General features: G+C 45.7%; 2 protein-coding genes across 2 annotated transcripts in view; both read right to left on the minus strand.

The window, feature by feature from the left end:
* Positions 1-1,177: 1,177 nt before the first annotated feature.
* Positions 1,178-7,079, minus strand: hdr (hematopoietic death receptor). Its single transcript, XM_084456882.1, has 10 exons — positions 6,949-7,079; positions 5,427-5,592; positions 5,121-5,249; positions 4,340-4,451; positions 3,569-3,675; positions 2,778-2,864; positions 2,662-2,702; positions 2,249-2,431; positions 1,838-1,877; positions 1,178-1,685 (listed from the first exon to the last, which is right to left on the minus strand). The coding sequence occupies exons 1-10, from the start codon at positions 6,961-6,963 to the stop codon at positions 1,387-1,389; spliced, it is 1,179 nt and encodes a 392-aa protein (XP_084313008.1). The 5' UTR covers positions 6,964-7,079; the 3' UTR covers positions 1,178-1,386.
* A 4,200-nt stretch (positions 7,080-11,279) lies between these two features.
* Positions 11,280-22,065, minus strand: part of unc5db (unc-5 netrin receptor Db) — a gene marked incomplete at both ends in the record, with an annotated part of 125,157 nt that continues 114,371 nt past the window's right edge. Inside the window, 5 exons of the mRNA XM_084456883.1 lie at positions 11,280-11,553; positions 12,072-12,250; positions 12,509-12,673; positions 13,880-14,029; positions 15,239-15,466. Of these exons, the coding sequence (XP_084313009.1) occupies positions 11,280-11,553; positions 12,072-12,250; positions 12,509-12,673; positions 13,880-14,029; positions 15,239-15,466 (996 nt within the window). The remainder of the gene's footprint in view (positions 11,554-12,071; positions 12,251-12,508; positions 12,674-13,879; positions 14,030-15,238; positions 15,467-22,065) is intronic.

Genomic DNA, 22,065 nt, shown 5'->3' on the forward strand with positions numbered 1-22,065 from the left:
TTTGGTCATCCTTCAGCTTGGTTACCTCGTCACTGTCACAAGAACATGATATCCTGCATCTTTTCTGGGCATACTGCTGCTCACCAGACCTTAGCCTTGCTAGCGATCTCATGTTCATCCTTCCCTTCTCTTCTACAGGCAATGACACACTCACAACCTTTTACCTTCCCTGTTCACCCAGCGTATCTGTTGTACCTTCTGCGTTCTGGTCTGCTGCGTCTGACCCTTTCCTCTGGCTCTGCTCACACCAGCACACCCAGATACATCTCCTCATGCAGAACAGACCCCACTGTTACAGAGACATGATCCTGTCATATAGATACAAAGTTACAGTTTAGTAGTTTAAGTCATCAATATAGTTATGCTAATACATGTGAAAGCCACTTCATCTCTTAAATAGTCCAACATCTAAATCAGGTAAAATTGAAATGGGGTCATGCAACACCAACAAGTTTCAATTAACTAGCTAGCTAGCTTGCCTAGCATCGTCATTATGCTAGTATTTTATTTTTTACACAATGAGAGGTTTCACAGCTTAAGGGAAAATTACAGTATTTTCCCTTAAACTGTAATTTAGGGAGTACCTCTACCTACAAAGGTACACAAAGCTGATGTATTATCTCACACTACATCCTCTCAGTGATTTGATGGTATAATTATTATAAGTAGGGCTACATTACTAAAACGTAATACTAAGAAATAAGAGAGGGGAAATGGTATTCAGAATTCGGCTTTACCTGTAGAAGGCTGCAGTGCCGTCCGAAGTCAGCCTCTGAAAGCCACTGAAAGCTTACCAGAGGTCACGTGATGGCTAAGAATAACAGACACCTTCAAAGAGTAATGTTTTATATTGCATCATGCACCTCTGACACTTATTTTGAATACAAAAACAAAATCGTGACTATAGGCTTACAGTATTTGTGCATCACCCATTAATTTTCATATAGGCCTACATAAATGATTCCAAAAAGTAATTAAAGAAAATAAATGCCACTTAGAAAAAGGATACTTTATTGAAAATTGAAAGTTAAATACAATCTAATTCCCAGGACACAATTCATGCCACACGTATCAGCAATTTCCCCTCGGGGATAAATAAAGTAACCTACCTATCTATCTATATCAAGCTGCATGGCCTCATCAGAATACTTGCAACAGGAGCACACAGGCTCCCTTCATTTCTCAGTTGAATATTTGCTACGGACCTCTGAGCTGCACTGTTGTTGGCTGAGCCGGTTTCTACCAGTCCACTGAGCACAGGAAGTAGTTCTCCTAATACAGTGTATGGGGAGGCCTGTCAGAGCCAAGACCTGCCATTATTTCATAAACCAACATATTGGCTCAGTTTCAAGTATTCTCAGTGCATAAATAGGTGAGATCTCCCTTTCAGTCCTCCTCATATTCAAAATGACCACCCTCAATGGCTTTGGCAATAATGTTCTCTGCAGATAACCTCTGGTTCAGATACAGTAATGCAGAAATGAGGTCATTGATATTGGCTTTTATGCCCACCTTCTCTCTCCAAACTGTCAGCAGTTCAAAAACTCTGTCTTCAGGTTGAAGGTTATTTTGACATCTACTCTTGATAGCGTTCTCATTTAGTCCAATATGTCTGAAGAATCTGCTGTGATAGTCAACGTCCAGTTCTTCAAAGTATTGAAAACAGTCCCTCAAAGACTCGTCACCTGAAAAGAATAAGAAAAAAATATTGGCTTGTATAAAAATACTAATCCAAGTGCTAAAGGCATGGGCAGAAGGTGTTGGATTTACCCTTAAAAACATTGTTTTTAAGTCCTGTGTTGGAATATACAATCTCAAGATGAAAAGTAAACTTTACCATTCAAAGGGACAAGTTTTCTCCGCAGTAAGTCATCTTCCTACAAAGAAATGAAAACAAATAATTTGAGTATGTAACGTCTAATATTTTTTCACATGCTCACTCTCAACACAAAGTTCTAACAATTGGACTTCTTGCAACTGGATCTGGTTCTTGCAACTGGATCTTAAACTAATCCCATCACACACACCACATCATATCATCATGGGTCGGGTGGCCCAGAGAAGATGAGAAAGCCTAAATGTGACCAGATCCAGATTAGACTGTTCTTAGGAAACTGTGAAGAAGGGGTGAAGGGCCTGCAGGGAGAGAGGGAGGACAGCAGTGAAAGTAGACTAAGATAAGCTACATGTAGGAAAGGTTACAAAAAGGTAAGGCTATAGTGAGCATGCCCAGTGCAGCTGCTCTCACCCTGCTGCTGGGCTGTCTCTGAGACACGGGGCAGGGGCGGGGGTGCGGTCTGGGGAGGGGAGCCGAGGGCGGGGCGGACAGACTGGACAGAGAGGAATGGGTGGTGCTGGGAAGGCTGTCGCCAAGTCCATTATCCTTCTCCTTATTGGCTGAGGTTTTGTGGCCCATCGACTGGGCCTGGAGCTGCAGAAGTGGGTGGAGCTGGGAGTCACACAGCCCAGAGTTCTGCATGTTCTGCCTCTCCTCAATCGACTGGCTCTGCTTAGCCCAAAATAATGTCATGATTGTTGGGTTATTCTCCTTTCTTGACCCATATCATATAATAATTTATTCGATACATGTTTTCTTCTGTCATACTGAGTTTGAGGCAGTGCATGCGATGATCTTTATAAGATATATTGAGATTGTCTTACCACCACATCCTTTTCCATGTCACTGGGATCACTGTGGGACTCTAGGACAGAGGACAGAGAGCAGTCACACAATGTTGACATGCTTTATTGACAGAACTCTGTACCATTTCACTTACCTGGCCCTCTTTGGTGTTTCCGCTTCATCCAGCATATCAAACTTGCAGCTGTGGTAATTGTTGCCAGCACAATCACAGCAGTAACTGCTGTTTAATCAGAAAGAAAATTAACAACCATTACTAATCCTGTCAAGAATCTGCTAAGCTTTAGTATCTAAGGCCTAGAGAGAGTCTTTAACAGAGAGGATAATACAAAGAGGTGATACCATCCACTGCTTGACATTCCACACTGAAGTTGTTTATACGTAAGTGGTGAAGATGAGGGACATGCATCTGTTGAGGGCATTGTAGTGTCTTCATGAAGATCACATCACACGTGTCATGGAGGACTGCTGAAGGTTTATAGCTTGAATGTTTTCGAATGATGCACAGATTGAATAAATCCAAATAAGTGCAGTTCCTGTGTTACTTCCTGTGCCTATGTGGTACTTTCCACAAGCATCTTTTTTGACATGCGTTCGTGAAGTTTTCAACACAGGACTTTTTAGAGATCAACAGGTGATAATAAAATGGTATAAAAGGGCGGAAGTTACAATTTTATTGCAACCCTAACCTTAACAGGCAGTTATTGTTGCTGTCAAAAAGAGCGAATGGAATCAAAACTCCCGGTTCAGAGCATAATAACGTGAACATTTCAAACGAAATCCATAATATGTGCCCCAATAATCAGTTCAAGTGTGAGTGCAATGCAAGACTGCAAGTGAAACTGAAAATGATTGTACCAAAGTTGAAGCCAGATCTAAACCCCAGCACTACTAACAGAGCATTCATGGAGATGAAGTCTGCTGTACCTGAAGAAGTGGTACCTGAGATGGTGCCGGAGGAGGGCAGTCGTCTCTTGCACACCGCGTTGGCCGTGATGTTGCACTTCCTCACCTTCTCTTCATCATCCTTACATCTGGGTGGAAAATAAATCAAGTTTATTTTCATCAAAGAGCAACATGATGCATGCTAGGCGAGGGTTCTATTTTCTTAATGTTGGGTTTAGAAGAATCTAGCCCAATGGATTGAAATAGGTGAACTTTTTGAAAGTCAATCAATCAATCAATCAAAGCTTTATTTGTATAGCGCATTTCATACCCAGAGGCAACACAATGCGCTTTACAGAGAACAAGGGGGGTGGGCAGACGTCCCACCCCTACATATTCCAGAGGGAAGCAAAAAAACAGTAATCACCCGGGGGCCAGATAAGTGAGCTGTAAAAATTCTTCCCTGACCCCTCTCAACAAGACGATCGAGCAAGCTCCTGGAGTATGTTTGTCTACCGGCTAAGAACATTTATAGAGCAATAAATAACATTAAATTACATTTTCAGAGTAAGAGAGGCTAATAACATCATAGGAGAGACATGGCAAACATTGGTGTATGTCTGTGTGTGCATAAATGTGCCTGGGCCCAGATAGAGGCAGGGTCAGGGGTAGGATCGGGGTAGGAAAAGGATACGGACCCGGGTTAGGGTGAGGGGAAGGGGATCTGAGCCCAGGACTGGTGTCTGTCAGTGTGTGTGTGAGTGTGCCTGGGTCCAGGTAGAAAGTCAATGTGTTAATGTTCTAGCCACTTACATTGTGCATCTTTTGCAGACTTCACAGGCCTGGTCGGGATCACAGAACCACCCAGCTCTGCACTGACACTCTGTGTCCTGCTTGGAATCACATTTTCTCATGGTCTCCTGGTCTGTAAGAGCAACATGGACAGAATAAGATTTCAGGGTCCAAAATCCATTGATTTTATCATTCAAAATAATACAATAAAATAAATTGTAAATAAATCATCTTTGTTTGTCCATATGTACAATACTGTGCAAAAGTCTTAGATTTCCCAGGACTTGCTCCATTGTCTCGTTCAGAGAGGTCAAGGAATAATTATTTACAGCTCTGTATTGGCTCGAATGGGTGAAACGTTTTTTTTTGCTTCCCTCTGGAAAATTACTATTAGGGTTAGTATAGTATGTATGCCTCCCCCCCACCCAACCACCCCTTTTTCTGTGAAGTTAATTGTGTTGCCTGTATCCAAAAGTGGTACATAAAAAGTTTGATTTGATTTGTTATTCTAGCTGTCACACAATATATCAATATTTATTTGGAAAACAATTAAACGTTTTATTGTATTAATGGTCATTTATATTTATTCTAATATTATTTTAACGAGCAAATAGACACATACAGCCCAGATAAATAGCTTTAAGCATAATTCTCTTGGGTGGCCAAAGACTTTTGCACAGTATTAATGAAATGCTTAGCTGTGTCCAACATGGGACTTATAACCTTGAGTCTCATGCTGTACCGACTGAGTGGGCCGGATAGCTTCATTCTAATCACTTGTGTTGAATTTGAGCAGAATTACCTGGGCGGCATTTGGTGCATTTTAAACACTGCGTTAGGCCATTTTCGTGTTCAGTGTAGGTGTCAAAGTCACAGAGCTCACAAGTCCCTCTCTCCTGGGGTTGTGTGCAGGCAGATTGCACATATGAACCTGTCCAGAAATATCCAACACGGGTTACCATGACCAAAAAGTATTTCTTCTCACAAAAATACAAGATACTTGATAGATATGTTTTAAATGCTACAGTTAGGCCAAACTTTCTCCACTACTAGAGCAGTGCCAAACTCCGGTCTCAGTGGGCTGGATATACATATCCATATGGTTTACCAGCTGGGCAGTTTAGGCAGCAGATGTTGTCATGTTGATACTCTTGGTCCTCTCTGCAGGAGATGTCCCGCTGTAGCCTGCTCCCGTGGCCACCTTCCTCCTCTGTCAACTCCAGGACCGAGCCAGCTGCCACCACAAAGTTCAGGGCCAGGATTATGAAAACAACCTTCGATAAAGACAAAGAAATACATAAACGCATGTTGCACTCCAGTTATTGCCTTGTGGTAGTTATGTTCATGTCTGTGAAATCGAAGCCCAGGTGTTAGCACCTGAAATAGAGTGAATATTAATAATTAAGGGTTTCACAGGAAAGCACTTCACATGAGGGAATAGGAATATCCTACAGTACACGGGTTAATAAATAATCTGGATGACTCAAATGTCTTCAATCAAGACCGGTTTATTGAGCAATCTTATTTTTGTACATGACGACATAGTTTCCAACACCTTGTGATAACAGAAAGAATGGAATTGCAAGGTTGATCCCACCACATCCTGTGAAACAAGTTTAAGTATGGCTATTGGTGGATCAGGATTTCCATCGTGTCCAATCTGTGCCCTACCCAACTTTCCTGAAAATTACAACACCCATCTTGCATAATGTCACCTTAAGTTTTATGTGGTTCAGATTTGTCTCCATATGAGTATCCTGAACATTTACTGCTTAGGTCTATCCAACAGGTAGCCTGAATTCCAGTTCATACAGTTATAAGTTGAACACATGTTTTATTTTCTGACAATAGACCAAAGCCTTCAGTGAGTTAAAATGTTTACTCAACAATCCCTCGGAAGCTACCGATGTGTCACAAGATTCTTGAACACACCCAATTGAGCAACCTGTATTAGGCTTCGACTGGGCCAATACAATCATCACACATTGGCATGCCTCCACACACACACACACACACACACACACACACACACACACACACACACACACACACACACACACACACACACACACACACGCTCTCCTTTGCGAACATTACCATGTGGACATGCTTAGAGAAAAGCAACTTGACACAATGTCGCAAGAGTGTTCTAGCCTACTTTTCACTTATCTCAGCAGGTGGGATTTTGATTCAAATAAATAAAGACATCTCAAAGCAAGACGGGATTGGTGTGGCATGGTGTGGATTAGTGTGGCATTTCGATTTTCTCAAAATGGGCTTGCAGCTACCTTGACATCAAGAGAGAAAGAATTTGGCATGTCGGCGTAATGAGAACTCGCATGTCTGTGAGACATTCTCTCAGTCGACCCCCTGAGACCGAGATCTGAGCCTCCACTGTCCATGTGTCTCAATGTACATTTCGAGTAGAATAAGCAAAGTAAAAGGTAAGGCAAAACATTAAATGTCATATTAATTCCCATTTAGAATTGGGAACAATAATGCCGCGCCTGAAAGACTTGTAGTTGAAAGACAGTTGGTTACAAAGTCTGTCTACAGCAAACGAAATGATAGGCGAGTGTCTCGTGATAGCCTAAATAAAATATAAAAATAAAACAAACACTTAGGCCTACCGTGATGTGGCGCATACTTTCCTAAAACATTCCAGGTATGCTGAACGCACCCCCTTCACGGTCTTCGTTCAGTAGGCTAATCTATAAACCACATTAGACTGGTCAAATGTACTAGGCACTACTTCCTTAACGTCTCACCAAGCAATCGCGGAGGCATTTCATTCAATTCTGACTGAGTTCCTGAGTAGACACGCCCCTGACAAGGTGCACACTGAAACGTTGTGCCAATGCCACTGGAATGCCCTCTGCCTTCCTGAATATAAGATCCTGCCCAACCTAATTGTCAAGATTAGGGGGCTTAAAGGGATATTCTGGATTTTTTTGAACTAGGGCCTCATTTTCGATTTACCTATGATTTTTTGACTCATGGAGATCATTTTCAGTTAATTCCATGCTGTAGATAGCTTTGGGTCGTTCCAATTTCCACTGGTGGCTAATGCTAGAACCAGAACGGAAAATTATACAATAGTTTGAATTCACAACGGATGGTAAATAGACACAAAATAATCCCAGAGAGACTTTGCTCATATTTAATTTGTTTTTGGGTGCGCTTTGGGTGTTTGGGGGTGTTTTTTGGACAGGCTAACGTGACTTCATTGTGTTGCACTAGCATTAGCCAGCAGTGGAAATTGGAACGACCTACAGCATGGAATTAACTGAAAATGATCTCTCTCTCTCGATCTAGTTCAAAAATTCCAGAATATCCCTTTAAGGCTACAAAAAAATGTCAAGCCCCTAGTCCCAACGAGAGGGAAAACGGGTGTTTACTGACAGCTACTCGTCATTATCAGTTTAGGAAAACATTGCAGCTGTGAGAGAGAGAAAGAGAGAGAGGGAGAGAGAGAGAGAGTTTGTGTGTGTGTGTGTGTGTGTGTGTGTGTGTGTGTGTGTGTGTGTGTGTGTGTGTGTGTGTGTGTGTGTGTGTGTGTGTGTATGTGTCCGTTTGACATTATCTATAGAACAGTTTGTCTGCAGGACTGAGATATCAAGTCACTCTTGCAGAGGCCATCACAAACAGGATGACTCATGAGTCAGTAAAATATAAAGTTGAACGTTTTGTGACACTGGCAGAGCAGTGTGAGTTCCAATCTAAGTAAAACATCTCTTAATTAGCTAGTTAGAAAAATAGGTAAAGCGCACAACTCCTGAATAAGTAACAGTGTCCAGGTGCCTGGTTGGTGAAGTTCAAATGAAAAAAGAATATTATTTTTAATTAATTAATTAGCTAGTTAGATAGTTAGTTAGTTAGTTAGTTAGTTAGTTAGTTAGTTAGTTAGTTAGTTAGTTAGTTAGTTAGTTAGTTAGTTAAGTTAGTTAGTTAGTTAGTTAGTTAGTTAGATAGTTAGTTAGTTAGTTAAGGTAGTTAGTTAGTTAGTTAGTTAGTTAGTAAGAAGGATTATCATGAAACTCGGTGGAATGGTGTAGCATGGGTCAAGGAAGAACCAATTACATTTTGGAGCGAATCCAAATCAGTGTGGATCCACAAATGAAAAGCAAGCTCCCAGTGTGGGGGCGCTAGAGACCCTGGGTTTGGACTGGGGTGTGCGGGGGAGAGCCCGGTGTACCAAACCGCCCCACGCTGGCTGCTCCTAGAGGAGGGGGCCACAGAGCCGTCAAGACACAGCCGCCCATTTACCTCCATTCTTTTTTCGGACGGGCTCAGGAGCGAAACATTCACACCATTCATTGTTAATGGGAGGAAGGGGGGGGGGGGGGCGGTTGGACTGGCATAAAGCTCTCGACCTAATAATAGATTGTATTTCTGATGTCTATTGTCATACAACGTAGTCCTATTTCATAAAAATATGTGTATTTCCGAGATATATTTCACATCTGCCTGTTTCATTTCACGATTGCCTTTTCCATTCATAGCACAGAGTAATTCAGCCCTCCATATGGACACAACTCGACAGATGAGTGCTGCCATGTTTGCTACTGCTGGCTTCTCAGTCAGAAGCAGGAACTGGTTTGTTTCTTGATAAGGTGTAGGGAGGGGTCAGGGTTCTCAAAGCAAATGTCAAGATAACTTTGAACTTTGTATTGGAGGTGACTGCATGGATTACTGGGCATTTGTAAACAAAGACCTTGTGAAGCTAAGAGTTTCAGAGCATGCAAATGTCAAGATGAATAACACTCATACTCAAGTTAGGACATGTTTCAACTGTACATTTATTTCCAAAAGGCTGCATATACATTTAGCAAATTCTACTGTACAGAAAACATCCAAAATGTCTATAATTGTAGATACAATATACCATCAAGCTGCCCTGGCATTACCAAACATATATGTTTAGCACTAGAAAAGCTCTGCAGCCTATTCAATATTATAATCTTAAATACTTTTTGAACTAATACCTTTACTGTATGTCATTATGATTTTGTTTATTTTTTCAGCCCAATCTGTACTTTACAACATTCATCATTTACAGTAGTTAAACAAGGCACAATAATAGTGATATGAAGCCGAAGGCCATGCGTGATGCCATCATGAGCCCGTCTGATGTGAGGCAGGACAGACCTACTGCAGGTACCCGCTCAGGGGAGAGAAGACCTGGGGTCCAACAGGCAGCTGTTTAGCCTGGGAAACAACATCAGCCCAACACCAAAGCATAAGAGTGTGTATGTGTTAGTTATCTCATGGTTCAAAACCGGGTGACCCACAGTACATACAGTATACTAACTAAACTTTCACATTTACTAGCTTGATCATGGATAGATATGGCAGTTTCACATCAAAAATGAATATGAGTGCTGTGTTTAAAGCGATAGTGTGTTCCACAGACAAATGCTTACGATGCAACATCAGCCAGTTTAGTATAACATTAGCACACATTTCCATTTGACCCACTCTGACTCACAGTACAGGGGATTCGAATGGGAAATCAATTCAAAGGAAAACATTCACAGTCCAGATATCAGGTTCACTCACCAGTCTCTTCAATCATCAGTTTGATTGTGTAATGATGGAGATCAATTAAATGGCAGAGCATAGACAATGCATAATGATGTAGTAGTCAAATGAAAACAGGTTAACACAGTGTAACGTCATTTGCTCTGATCTGTTCCGGTGAGAGCATCATTCAGATCAGGAAATTAAGAAATCAGGAGACTACTGAGTTCAATGATATACAGTAGGATTTTGGGCGTGATTCAAATTAATACAGAAAACACTGCAACAGGAGCAATGGAAAGGTTGAAATATTTTGCAAAATATGATGATCTGGGACAGACACATGTTTGAGGGGCATTTTCATGATCCACACTTAAAGATGAAAACAGTAATACATTGATGATAAGATTGATTTTTAGCAGTCTTTGTTTCACTAACTGGTAATGCCACTTACACGACCGGCCTGCTTGCCAGACAAGTCACTATACTCTGACTAACTCCATCCGTCCTGTGCAGCTGTGAAGTTTCATGGCCCCATTGGGGTTTTGAGTGTGGCAGGGAGATATGCAGCCATTTGACAGGTGTTAATGGTTGGAATCAGGTGATAAGATACAGTGATACATATGGCACAGTGCCAGGAAATTATGTCTCTCACGCTCCCCCCCCCCCGGTCACTCTCTCTGGAGACCAGACTGTGAGCAGCTGACTGACGCCAAGACCTGTCCATCACTAAGCAGACGTTTCCTCACAGATAGAGGGATTCACACTCTGACAGCAATGTATCATGTTACAGTGTTAGACCCAAATTAGAATACTATGTGTGTCATTAAACTTTAATTACCAAGCCACACTACTTCCTTCACCCGTTTGGAGACGGATTCAGAACTGGTGGCCTAGTATTCAAATAGGTGGACTGCACCATATGGATAGCAGTGGAGGGGAGAGTGGATGGGAGGACACAGGAGGACAGCCACTCCCCAGAGGGTGGGGACAGGGATGGGAGTCCCACTTCCCCATGAGCAGTTGTCAGAGTGGGTTCAACAGTGCAGAAGGGATTTCTACTGCTTCGAAGAGCAATGGAGGAATACTAGGTGAGCAATGGAGGAATACTAGGTGCAATGTACAACTCAAGTGAAGGGCAGCCTGACTTAGAAAAGAACAAAGCTAAGTGGAACAGATAAAAGAAAAAATAGATTTACAGTACGTCCTCTGAGAAGAGCGTTCAAACAGGGGTTTGTTCCAGTACAATACAATCACAGACTTCTCTTTTTCTCTTCTTGATTTAGGAGCCATTTCCATCATCACATACAGGAACGTCCTGCAGACCTTCTGGTGCACTACCAAGTGCTGGCAGGTCACATATGCATACACGGATATGCATCATGTCTGGCTTGTTGGGTTTTAGTTGAGACCTGTGGTTTTAAGATGTTCCGTTTCTAGATCAGCCAGTGTATTCTGGGACTGGGCTGCCAGACCCGTGATTGGTGGGCTCAGCCATGCCACAACCGCTGGCAGGACTGTCTGGTCCTATGATGTGACTGAAGTCTGATTGGGACTCCTCCAGGGTCTTGGCGGGGCCTTTGGAGTGGATCTTGCCAATCTCCTCCAGGGCGCTAGCCAGAGAGTCAAGGTCCCCAGAGTCTTGGTGCAACGCCTCCCACAGGCTGAGGATGACCGCAGAGGGGCTCCGCTGCTTGGCAAAGAAGGGCAGGTTTCTGGAGAGCGAGAGAGGGGGAACATCACTTTAATGGATTTAATGGTGCTTTTCAATGTACTGATACACAGCAAATACATAAGGCCACTGTTCCAGCAGTTGCCGTTCGAATATCTGCACCTTAAACATAGACAAGATGATACTGTATGTGGAGAATGGTTTAGGAATTCATGTCAGCAATGTGTGGATCCAGTGGAGGGCAGCATTTCCCCACAAATCCAATCTGCTACATCAGCCCTCTCTGTGGATGCAGATGGCAAATCAGACTCTATTGACATCAACTTAACATGATAAGATTCTACAACATCAATGATAATTAAGTGAAAACAATTCACAAAGGAAATGTTAACTTCATACACAACCAATTTTCCACCTATGTGCTTTGAGCTGTCCAATTTGTTCAAATAATGTATAAACAATAGCAGGATACTGAGAGCACCCATGAACATTATTATCTGATATTCACTCACTTTCCAAGCACATGCTTATCTCGCCGACTTATGGACGGTGGGCACTCACCTATCTAAATGCAGTTTCTGGGCTAGGAGCTGCCAGTCCTTGCCCTTGGCGTTGGCAGTGTCGAAGGTGGCACAGATCCTCTGGCGGATGGACAGGGGGATTTTGAAGGCCTTGGGCCCAGTCTGGGACGTGACGGTGCAGTCTGTCTGCATAAAAAACGGGACGGACTCCTTTTCACTCTGGTAGGACAAAACATAATACAGGCGGTGCCAGCATGTCAAGAGGGACAATAACACAATTGCACTTTTAAAACAGCACAGAGCCAAGAAAGAACCACGGCCAAGACTCACAATCTAGACTCGCAGACCGAATGTCCTCTCTCTAAAATGGAACACAAGCCCAGGAGAGGAGGCTGTTCTGTCAGTCTGTCACACCCCCTCTGCGGAGGTTACATAAAGGTCGGCTGAAAGTGAAACGTCCTCCACCGAGCGCCTCACCTCCGTCACGGCCGTGTAGACCTGCAGAATCTGCTCGCGACCCTTGACCTGCCGAACGCTGATCTTGCAGGAGAGCTGCGTGGTGGCGGGGCTGTATCTCTCCAGGGAGAAGGCACAGTGCAGGGGCTGCTGGTTGCTGCACCACACTTGGGGGAAGGGAAATTCCTGGAACCGGGGGGAGAGAATCAGCCTGAATTTTATTTTGCTGCACTGTCATCGACTCCTTAATCAAGCCGAGAGTTAGGATACGTCAGGGTGGAGCGATTTAAAGATGAGTTTCCAGGCTATAGGAGAGATCGGGGAGAGCAGACAAGGTAAACCAGATTTAACTCCCTCTTTCATTCAGAACCCAGCACCTGTCTTTCATGTGGTGCTCTCTCACACAAAGTCCAGGGAGACAGCGTTGCCTTTGAAGTCCCTCAACACATTCAAAGACAGCGTTATGTATGTATGGTAATATGTATTTGAGAAAGAAAGAGATCATTGCAAATATAGCTCAAATCCCACTTAATACTCATAATGAAAGCGGCTCGCGGGGGTACTGTAAGTATTACATGTGATATCCGGGAGTGAGGGGAACAGGGAAATTATTGCCTTTGATGTATAATTAATTTCCGCGGCGGTGGGCACATCTGTGGGGGGATGTCCTTGACCTCCAGAGCGCTCCCTCCATCCAGCGCTGCATATTAAAGTGACCTGTAAACCATTTGCGGTGGTGGTGATAGGGACCCCTGCATAACCTTGCTGTGCCTAGCTACAGTATGCCTACATATAACCAAACCCACCGCTTTTGATCCTCCCCCGATGCAGGGATGCGTCAAATAATGGAGTGGAGCGGGAATGATGGACGTGGAGAGAGCCCGGTTCTCTTTCGCACTAAAAGCTGACTTGATGTATTGCGCGGGCGGCGGCCATTATTCTCCACCTGCTCTGTGAAAGGGGGAGGTTCACAGAGGCTGTCTCCTTCCAAAGACCCTCATAAATAAGCTAAGAGGAGGCATCTGTGTGAGGCATGCGCTCCTGCACCCTGCATTCAAATGGCTACCCAGCAATAACGTGTATGGTGAAGACGAGCACAGCCATTTAAAGGACACATTATCAGAGATGTTACTACCTTTATTATCACTGCTGTGCACTCACAAGGCAGCAACACAATGTTTTAACCATCTATAAAATATCCCTCCGTGATTGGTATGCTATAACCGCAATGTCAATAGTCTGCAAAACAGATAGGACAAGGATCTCTCTCTCTGCAGCCCAGCTCTGGAGTCGTGGTGTGGGAAATGAATCTATTTTCACTAAGGCAGAAGAACTGAGATATCAACCGTCTACAGTTCCTGGAAGAATGAACCAAGGGCATCGGGGTCCTACCTGACAGGTGGTAAAGGGCTTGATGTTCCACAGGAACTGAGGTACATCCTGGATGGACACCTGGAGACTGAAGGTGTTCCATCTGAAAGGCAACATCTTGGGCTCCTCAAGAAGCTGGCCGCCTCTGCTCTTCTCTGTGGACACCACTCCCTGGAAATGAAACGTGTGGGAGAGGCTTCAGAGAACCAACACCTCCCTACTGCCAACACCTGTTGGGATATCTTGCCTATTCCACAGACGCTCATCACAAACATTAATGCTAACCTGGCACCCACCAAATACAGTACCATCAAAGTGTTCTGTGAAAAATGAGAGAGCCACAAGGCGACAGATTGAAGTTTCAATTGAATGCAATGGATGAGCATGTATCAGCCAATGTCCGTCTCCCAGATTGAATTTGCTATGATGAAAGAGCTCTTTGATTTGGGGCTCTGAGGTATTCATCTGTCATCATTGTTCTCTGCTCCTGTGGGACATTTCAACGCCTGTCTATTCTCTGCCATCTCAATCACAAAGGGAGAAGACAGGAAACAGAGAAGTGACTAATGCCTGACCAGACTGATTGATTCTGAGTAAAAGTGGGAGTGTGTGTGTGTGTGTACTGACTATACTACAGGTGCTATAACAAACAACCATTGGAAAAACACTAAAAATGCTCAAAGCAAACCTGACAACAGGGAGACTGTTGGGTGAAATATGACACGCCTCCTTCACCATCTGCCTTTGTCTTTCTATCAGCTGTGTGCATGGCTGAGGCTCCATGGTGGTCTCAGTGATCACACAATATACCCAGCAGATCACATAGCTTTGCTCTCTCAACAGTCACATCATCACCGGTGAGGATGGGATCATGAAGCAAGAATACCTGTGGTTCACTGAATTATGATCCATTGGAACATGCAATAACAGAGTGATGGACTGCAAACACTCAAATGCCTGTGCTTAAATAATTATTTTATTCCTCTTCCTCTTGTCTTAGACCAGTGAGTGGGGAAGACTCAAAATGTCTATCACCACAATGTTTGCACCGCGGCAGACTGTTCTCCCTGATGAGACCAAACCGCCGGCATGCAGAAATACCCAAGTCAAGTCTTTTTATTGTCACATCACTGTACATGAACCAGTGAGTGAAATTTGTAGGTGTGTTAACCTTCAATGCGCAATTGCAGTATACTTTGAGTCAATTTTTTTTTTTTTTTTTTAAAGCATATGAAACATAGATATAATACATATAATACACACACATACATATAATAACACATGTAGACACACAATGTGAGCACCCACTGCAGCATCTGTTCCTTCATTTGACTGCCAAGCGGGTGCGGGAGAAGTCACACAACAGTCCTCCATCCTCACCTGGAAGGCGTGCGGTGTGTCATCCACGCAGTAGACTCGGAGGCTGTAGTCCATGGAGCTGGTCCCCAGGCTGCCAAACACAGCCAGCTGCAGCCTCTTGACAGCTGCCTCCGTGAGAGGTTCACCAACCAGGGCATAGGAGCCAGGCTGGTCCAGCAGCAGGTGACAGCTGGTGGAGTCCATTAGGCAGTAACAGGATGTTGACTCGTCCTCAACTGACATCACTTCCTAGAACAAAACGTACAGTAGGAGATTTGGAGAAGTTATTGCTAAGGCGATTTCTTTAATGGTACTGTAGAAAACTGAGTCACGCTTGAAGAGATAAAGACAACTTCAGAGTTGATGCTATTGTCCTGTAATGGAACATTACAGCACTCTGATATGAGTCATGAAATGGAGTTGTGAATACTGCTGAAAGGCTGGAGTCCCGAGACAGAATGAAAGGTACAACAGGAGCTAGTAGAGGAGAGGTAGTACATCTCAAACAGTCAGGTCATTATGAACATTGCCACTTTATTTGTGGAGATGAACACTAAAGGTTGAAAACACTTCTGTCTTCCCAGACAGTCAATTACAATGATTTCCAAAACGATCTATCTCACAAACATTACTTTACTTTCAAACTAAGCAGAATGCAAGTAAAATAATTCAAACTAGAAATGGTGCGCAGGGAGCACAGGCCTCTGCCCATGAATGCATTTTGTAGCTCTGTGCACATGCACGTTGTCAGCACTGCGCCGTAGTGTCCCAAGATGTCCAGCAGATGGCGGCAGAGTGCACCGTACTTGGATTTTGTGGACTGATTTGGGCTTGGCTCACCCTAAGTGGGTTCACCTGTTTGGTTGCTGATTGCATGCACCTGTATTTAAGAGGTGTCTGTGTTTTGCCATGCATTCGAGCCTCATATGTTTCTAGGAGACTCCTGTACCTTTGTTACCCTTTGTGGGACCTTCTTTTGGATTAAAGCAAGTTTGTTTTTGGCTCCTATGCTCAGCGTCCTGTACTTAAACTCAGTACTCTTAAGTTAGCATCGTGACAGTAGGCTCGAATCATCAACATGAGTTTAACAGGCGCTGAAGGAGCGGACATCAGCCTATCCCAAGTGCTCGGAGCTTTGAAAACCCAAGGATCCTCAATCCAGCAGATCCAGACCTGGATAACACAGCAAATGCATCAACAGAACCCCCCAGGCGGCAAGACATTCCTTCAGAAACCGGAGCGGTATGATGGCATCCCAGAGACCTGTCAGGGATTTTTGACTCAATGTGACCTGTTTTTTGTTATGCAGCCAGATCAGTTCCCCTCAGAAAGAGCTAAGGTCGCTTTTATGATTTCTCTGCTCTCAGGTAAAGCTCTAGTGTGGGCTACTGCCCTGTGGGAGGCTAGTTCCCCACTTTGTGCTAATGCAGCAGAGTTCTCTAAAGCACTACGCCAGGTTTTCAACCATCCTGTGAGTGGCAGAGAAGCAGCACGCCGCATCAGCACGCTCCGCCAAGGGGCCAGAGCCGTTTCTGAGTATGCTATAGAATTCCGCACCTTGGCAGCTGAGAGTAAATGGAACAATGAAGCACTTTTGACCACTTTTTATAACGGCCTGTCTGAGGCGGTCAAAGATGATTTGGCTAGTCGGGAGTGGGGTGCCACTTTAGATGAGCTCATTACCACCTCTATCTGCCTCGATCAGCGCATACGCGAAAGGAGGCGTGAGCGCAGGCTTCCCAACTCCGCACAGCCCCAAGTGTGTTCGCCACAGAGCGCGTCAGCTCCCGCTGCTCAGCCCACTCAAGCGGAGGCTATGGAGATAGGCAGGTACCGCATCACACCTGCTGAAAGAGAGCGTCGCCGCAGAGAGAGATGCTGTCTTTACTGCGGTGAGGCTGGTCATTACAGAGACCGATGCCCCCAGCTGCAGGGAAACGAAAACGCTCATTAGGGGAAGGGGACAGCTTAGTGAGCAGTTTGGTCCGATCTCAGTCCCCCAACCCAGCTAAGCGCCTATCCCTGAGTGCTCAACTCACCTGGACCCCAGAGAACCCTGAGAACATCCCAATCACTGTGCTGATCGATTCCGGTTCAGAGGAGAATCTGATGAACTCTGCTCTGGTCACGCGCCTCGGTCTACCGGTCATGGCTCTTCCCAATCCTGTGAGAATACAGGCACTCGACGGACGACCCCTAGGCTCCGGTAAGATCAACTACATGACGCGCCCCTTATCGCTACAGATTGGTTCACATAAAGAGACTATCTCTTTGGCTTTAGTCGAATCCCACCATGACATGGTGGTACTAGGGTTTCCCTGGCTCCAGAAGCACAACCCCCTAATCAATTGGTCCACTGGGGCAATTTTGTCATGGAGCTCAGAGTGTGTTTCAGCCAATCATTTTACACCTGTGATGGAGTGTTCCGCTGCCTGTTCATCTCCTGAGCTCACTTCAGTCCCTGCCGAGTATCATGACTTAGCTGAAGTGTTTAGTAAGACTAGAGCTACAGAACTACCCCCTCACAGATCTTATGACTGTGCCATTGACCTGTTGCCTAACACTATTCCCCCCCGGGGACGACTGTACCCTCTCTCCGTCCCAGAGACTCAGGCCATGGAGGATTACATTAGTGAGTCCCTTACCAATGGGCTTATTAAGCCCTCGACCTCACCCGTGTCAGCAGGATTCTTTTTTGTACCCAAGAAAGATGGTGGTCTACGACCATGCATAGACTACCGAGCACTGAACAACATCACAGTGAAAAACAAATATCCGTTGCCACTCATGTCTTCTGCTTTTGACCTCCTTGGAGGAGCTACAGTGTTCACCAAACTAGACCTGCGGAACGCTTACCATTTGGTCCGCATCAGAGAGAATGATGAGTGGAAGACTGCATTTAGCACCCCTAGTGGACATTATGAATACTATGTGATGCCGTTTGGTCTGACTAATGCACCCGCTGTGTTCCAAGCCTTTGTAAACGACGTGCTCAGAGACTTCCTCAACCGCAGTGTGTTTGTTTACCTCGATGATGTGCTCATCTTCTCCAAGTCCCTTACAGAACATCGTCAGCACGTCCGGCAGGTCCTACAGCGGTTACTGGACAATCAGCTGTTTGTCAAACTAGAGAAGTGTGAGTTCCATGTTACACGCACCTCCTTTTTGGGGTATGTCATCTCCCCTGACGGTGTGATCATGGACCAATCCAGGGTGCAAGCAGTACTGGACTGGCCGGTTCCTACCACTCTCAAACAGGTACAACGTTTTGTGGGATTTGCTAACTTCTATCGTCGTTTCATCCGAGGTTTCAGCTCCATTGTAGCACCCATCACAGCAGTGACCCGTGGAGCACCGACCAAACTCAGATGGACCCCAGAGGCACAAGCGGCATTCGAGCACCTCAAGGCTCAGTTCACGTCGGCTCCCCTGCTGAGGCATCCTGATCCTACCCTACCGTTTGTATTGGAGGTGGACGCGTCCGGTTCTGGAGTTGGAGCCGTGCTTTCCCAGAAGTCAGGTATGGACAATAAGACTCACCCGTGTGCCTTTTTCTCTCGCAAGCTCAGTGACGCTGAAAGGAACTACGACGCCGGTGACAGGGAGCTGTTGGCCATCCTACGGGCGCTTGAGGAATGGAGACACTGGCTAGAAGGAGCACGCCACCCATTCACTGTCATCACGGATCATAAAAACCTCCAGTACATCCGTGGAGCCAAACGCCTGAACCCCCGACAAGCCAGGTGGGCTCTGTTTTTCACCCGATTCAGGTTTATCATCACGTTTCGCCCCGGAACCAAGAACGCCAAGGCTGATGCCTTATCACGACAGTATGACATTGATGTTACTGACCCTGTCCCCGAGTGCATCATTCCCCCCAGCTGTGTGGTGGGACAGGTGACGCTTGCCCTGGAGGACGCCATCCGGCGTGCGCAAGAGGAGGATCCGGGTCCTGGTGGAGTACCCCTGGGCCATCTGTATGTCCCACTCAACGCCCGCTCTGATGTTCTACAGTGGGGGCATGACTCACCAGTGACGGGGCATCCGGGGACTGCCCGCACGGTAGAGCTAGTTAGCCGCCACTTTTGGTGGCCGCGCATGAGAAGCGACATTGAGGAATATGTCCACGCATGTACAGTCTGTGCTACACAGAAGTCAGGGAACCAAGCCCCGGCAGGCCTGCTTCACCCCCTGCCGGTCCCATATCGACCATGGTCCCACATTTCGATGGATTTCATCACAGGCCTACCACCTTCTGATGGCAACACTGTGATTTTTGTAATCGTGGACCGGTTCTCTAAAGCTGCCCACTTTGTCCCTTTACCTAAGCTGCCTTCAGCGAAGGAAACCGCCGATGTGGTGGTCCGGGAGGTGGTGCGTTACCATGGCATCCCAAGTGACATTGTCTCTGATAGAGGCCCCCAATTCATGTCCAAGTATTGGTGTGCATTTTGGTCCTTGTTTGAAACATCTGTCAGTCTTTCTTCAGGCTATCATCCCGAGAGTAATGGACAGACGGAACGTGTGAACCAGGAACTGGAGAAATACTTGCGCTGTATGGTCTCATCCAATCCGGGTGCCTGGAGTCGGAAGCTAGTGTGGGCTGAAATCGCCCACAACCAACTGAGTGGGTCATCCACCGGTATGTCCCCTTTTGAGGTTCAGTATGGATTTGTCCCACCGTTTTTTCCCTCTCAACAGTCCGAGTCTGCGGTCCCCTCTGCGGATGCTGCTGTGGCCAGGTGCCGCCAGGCCTGGAAAAAGGCCCGTGCTGCGCTTACGCGCACCACCGAACGCCATCGAATCCAGGCCAATCGCAGGAGACGGCCTACCCCGACGTTCCGCCCTGGACAAAGTGTGGCTCTCCACCAAGAACCTGCCTCTGCGCACAGACACCAAGTTCACTCCCCGGTTCATCGGCCCGTTTCCTGTGGAGAGGAGGGTTAACCCGGTGGCTTACAAACTCAAACTTCCTAGGACTCTCCGGGTGAGACCGGTGTTCCATGTCTCCTTATTGAAACCTCTATTCTCCTCACCCTTGTCCAGGCCTGCCCCGCTGCCGCCCCCTCCGCGGGTCATCGCTGGTGGCCCGGTCTACACCGTCCGGAGGCTGCTGGATTCCCGGCGGTGGGGGCGGGGCCTCCAGTACCTGATAGACTGGGAGGGCTACGGCCCGGAGGAGCGCTCATGGGTGCCCTCCCGGCACGTCCTGGATCCTGGCCTCATCCGCGCCTTTCACCGCGCCCACCCTCTCAAACCTGGCCCACCTGGAGGTGGTCGTCGGGAGGGGGGCACTGTCAGCACTGCGCCGTAGTGTCCCAAGATGTCCAGCAGATGGCGGCAGAGTGCACCGTACTTGGATTTTGTGGACTGATTTGGGCTTGGCTCACCCTAAGTGGGTTCACCTGTTTGGTTGCTGATTGCATGCACCTGTATTTAAGAGGTGTCTGTGTTTTGCCATGCATTCGAGCCTCATATGTTTCTAGGAGACTCCTGTACCTTTGTTACCCTTTGTGGGACCTTCTTTTGGATTAAAGCAAGTTTGTTTTTGGCTCCTATGCTCAGCGTCCTGTACTTAAACTCAGTACTCTTAAGTTAGCATCGTGACACACGTTTGGTATTCCTGCATTCGTAAGATCGAGATTCTTATGCCAGTCCAAAAAATGAATAGAGGTGAATGGCTGGCCATGTTTGGGCAGCTCATAGACCCACCCCGTGATTTGGATCAGCTCCAGAATTTAATGGATTCTTAGTTGACCCATGTTACACCCCTCCAAATCGTTTTATCACAATCGGTCTGGTAGTTTTTGCGTAATCCCGGTCCAAAAAATGAATGGCAGTGAATGGCCAGCTGTGTTTGGGCGGCTCGTGGACCCGCCCCAAGATGAAGATCTGCTCAGAAATGTAATGGGTTCTCAATTGGCCCATGCTACACCCTACTACTGAGTTTCCTGAAAATTGGTCCAGTAGTTTATGTATAATCCTGCTAACAAGCACACACACACAAACACATGCACACACGGCACTGAAAAATTTACCTGTCACCCTGCACTGTTGCTTGGGCGAACGTACACAGAAACATTTCAAAATAAGATGCATTGGTTGTTTTATTTGACCACAAAATGTGGTGGAACCCTTACTTCATATAGCAGGTAGCAAATGGCCAAGTGCCCCATTGATGCCTCGCTCACCCACTGACTGCTCAGGGGTTAATGAGATCCACAGCTAATATACAGGAACATTCTTCAGGTCATTAGTAGAGCGGACCATGCACTAAATCATGACCCTGGTGACTTTTAGTCAAATACTGACTATTTAATAGCCTAGCATAAAATAGGCCTATATAATAAAATGATAACATGCCTTAATGGCACTATGCCCTTGCTGGTGATGATGTTCACAAAACCTCTGTAATGAAACGTGTCATTAGTTTCAAGAACCTCTGAGGGTCTTTATGTTTTTTGGATGACAGTGAAGCTTGAGACTGAAATACATCAATTGTGTATTTATTCAGTCAGGCTCCCTGATGTCTATTTCCTATTTGCAACACTTAAGGCCCATTCATACTCTACGCAAGCTACTATACGCTAGCGCAAGCTACGCAAGGCTACGCAAGATGACGTGGACGCGTCCTTGCATAGAAACCATGGATGTATTAATAGAAACGTGTCATGCCAAAAATTCTTCAAGTAACTTCATGGGAGCGCAAGTGCTATTTCACAAGCAAGCACAAACGAAATAGAGAAAAAAAGAACTTGACAGGACAAATATGACCTTCTCCATCCTAGACTGACTTTACAGTGTTACGGTGACAGGAACAGTAATCTTTACCTGAATGACCTCTGGGG

The sequence above is a fragment of the Borostomias antarcticus genome (assembly GCF_949987555.1).
Source record: "Borostomias antarcticus genome assembly, chromosome: 23".
Taxonomy (NCBI): Eukaryota; Metazoa; Chordata; class Actinopteri; order Stomiiformes; family Stomiidae; genus Borostomias; species Borostomias antarcticus.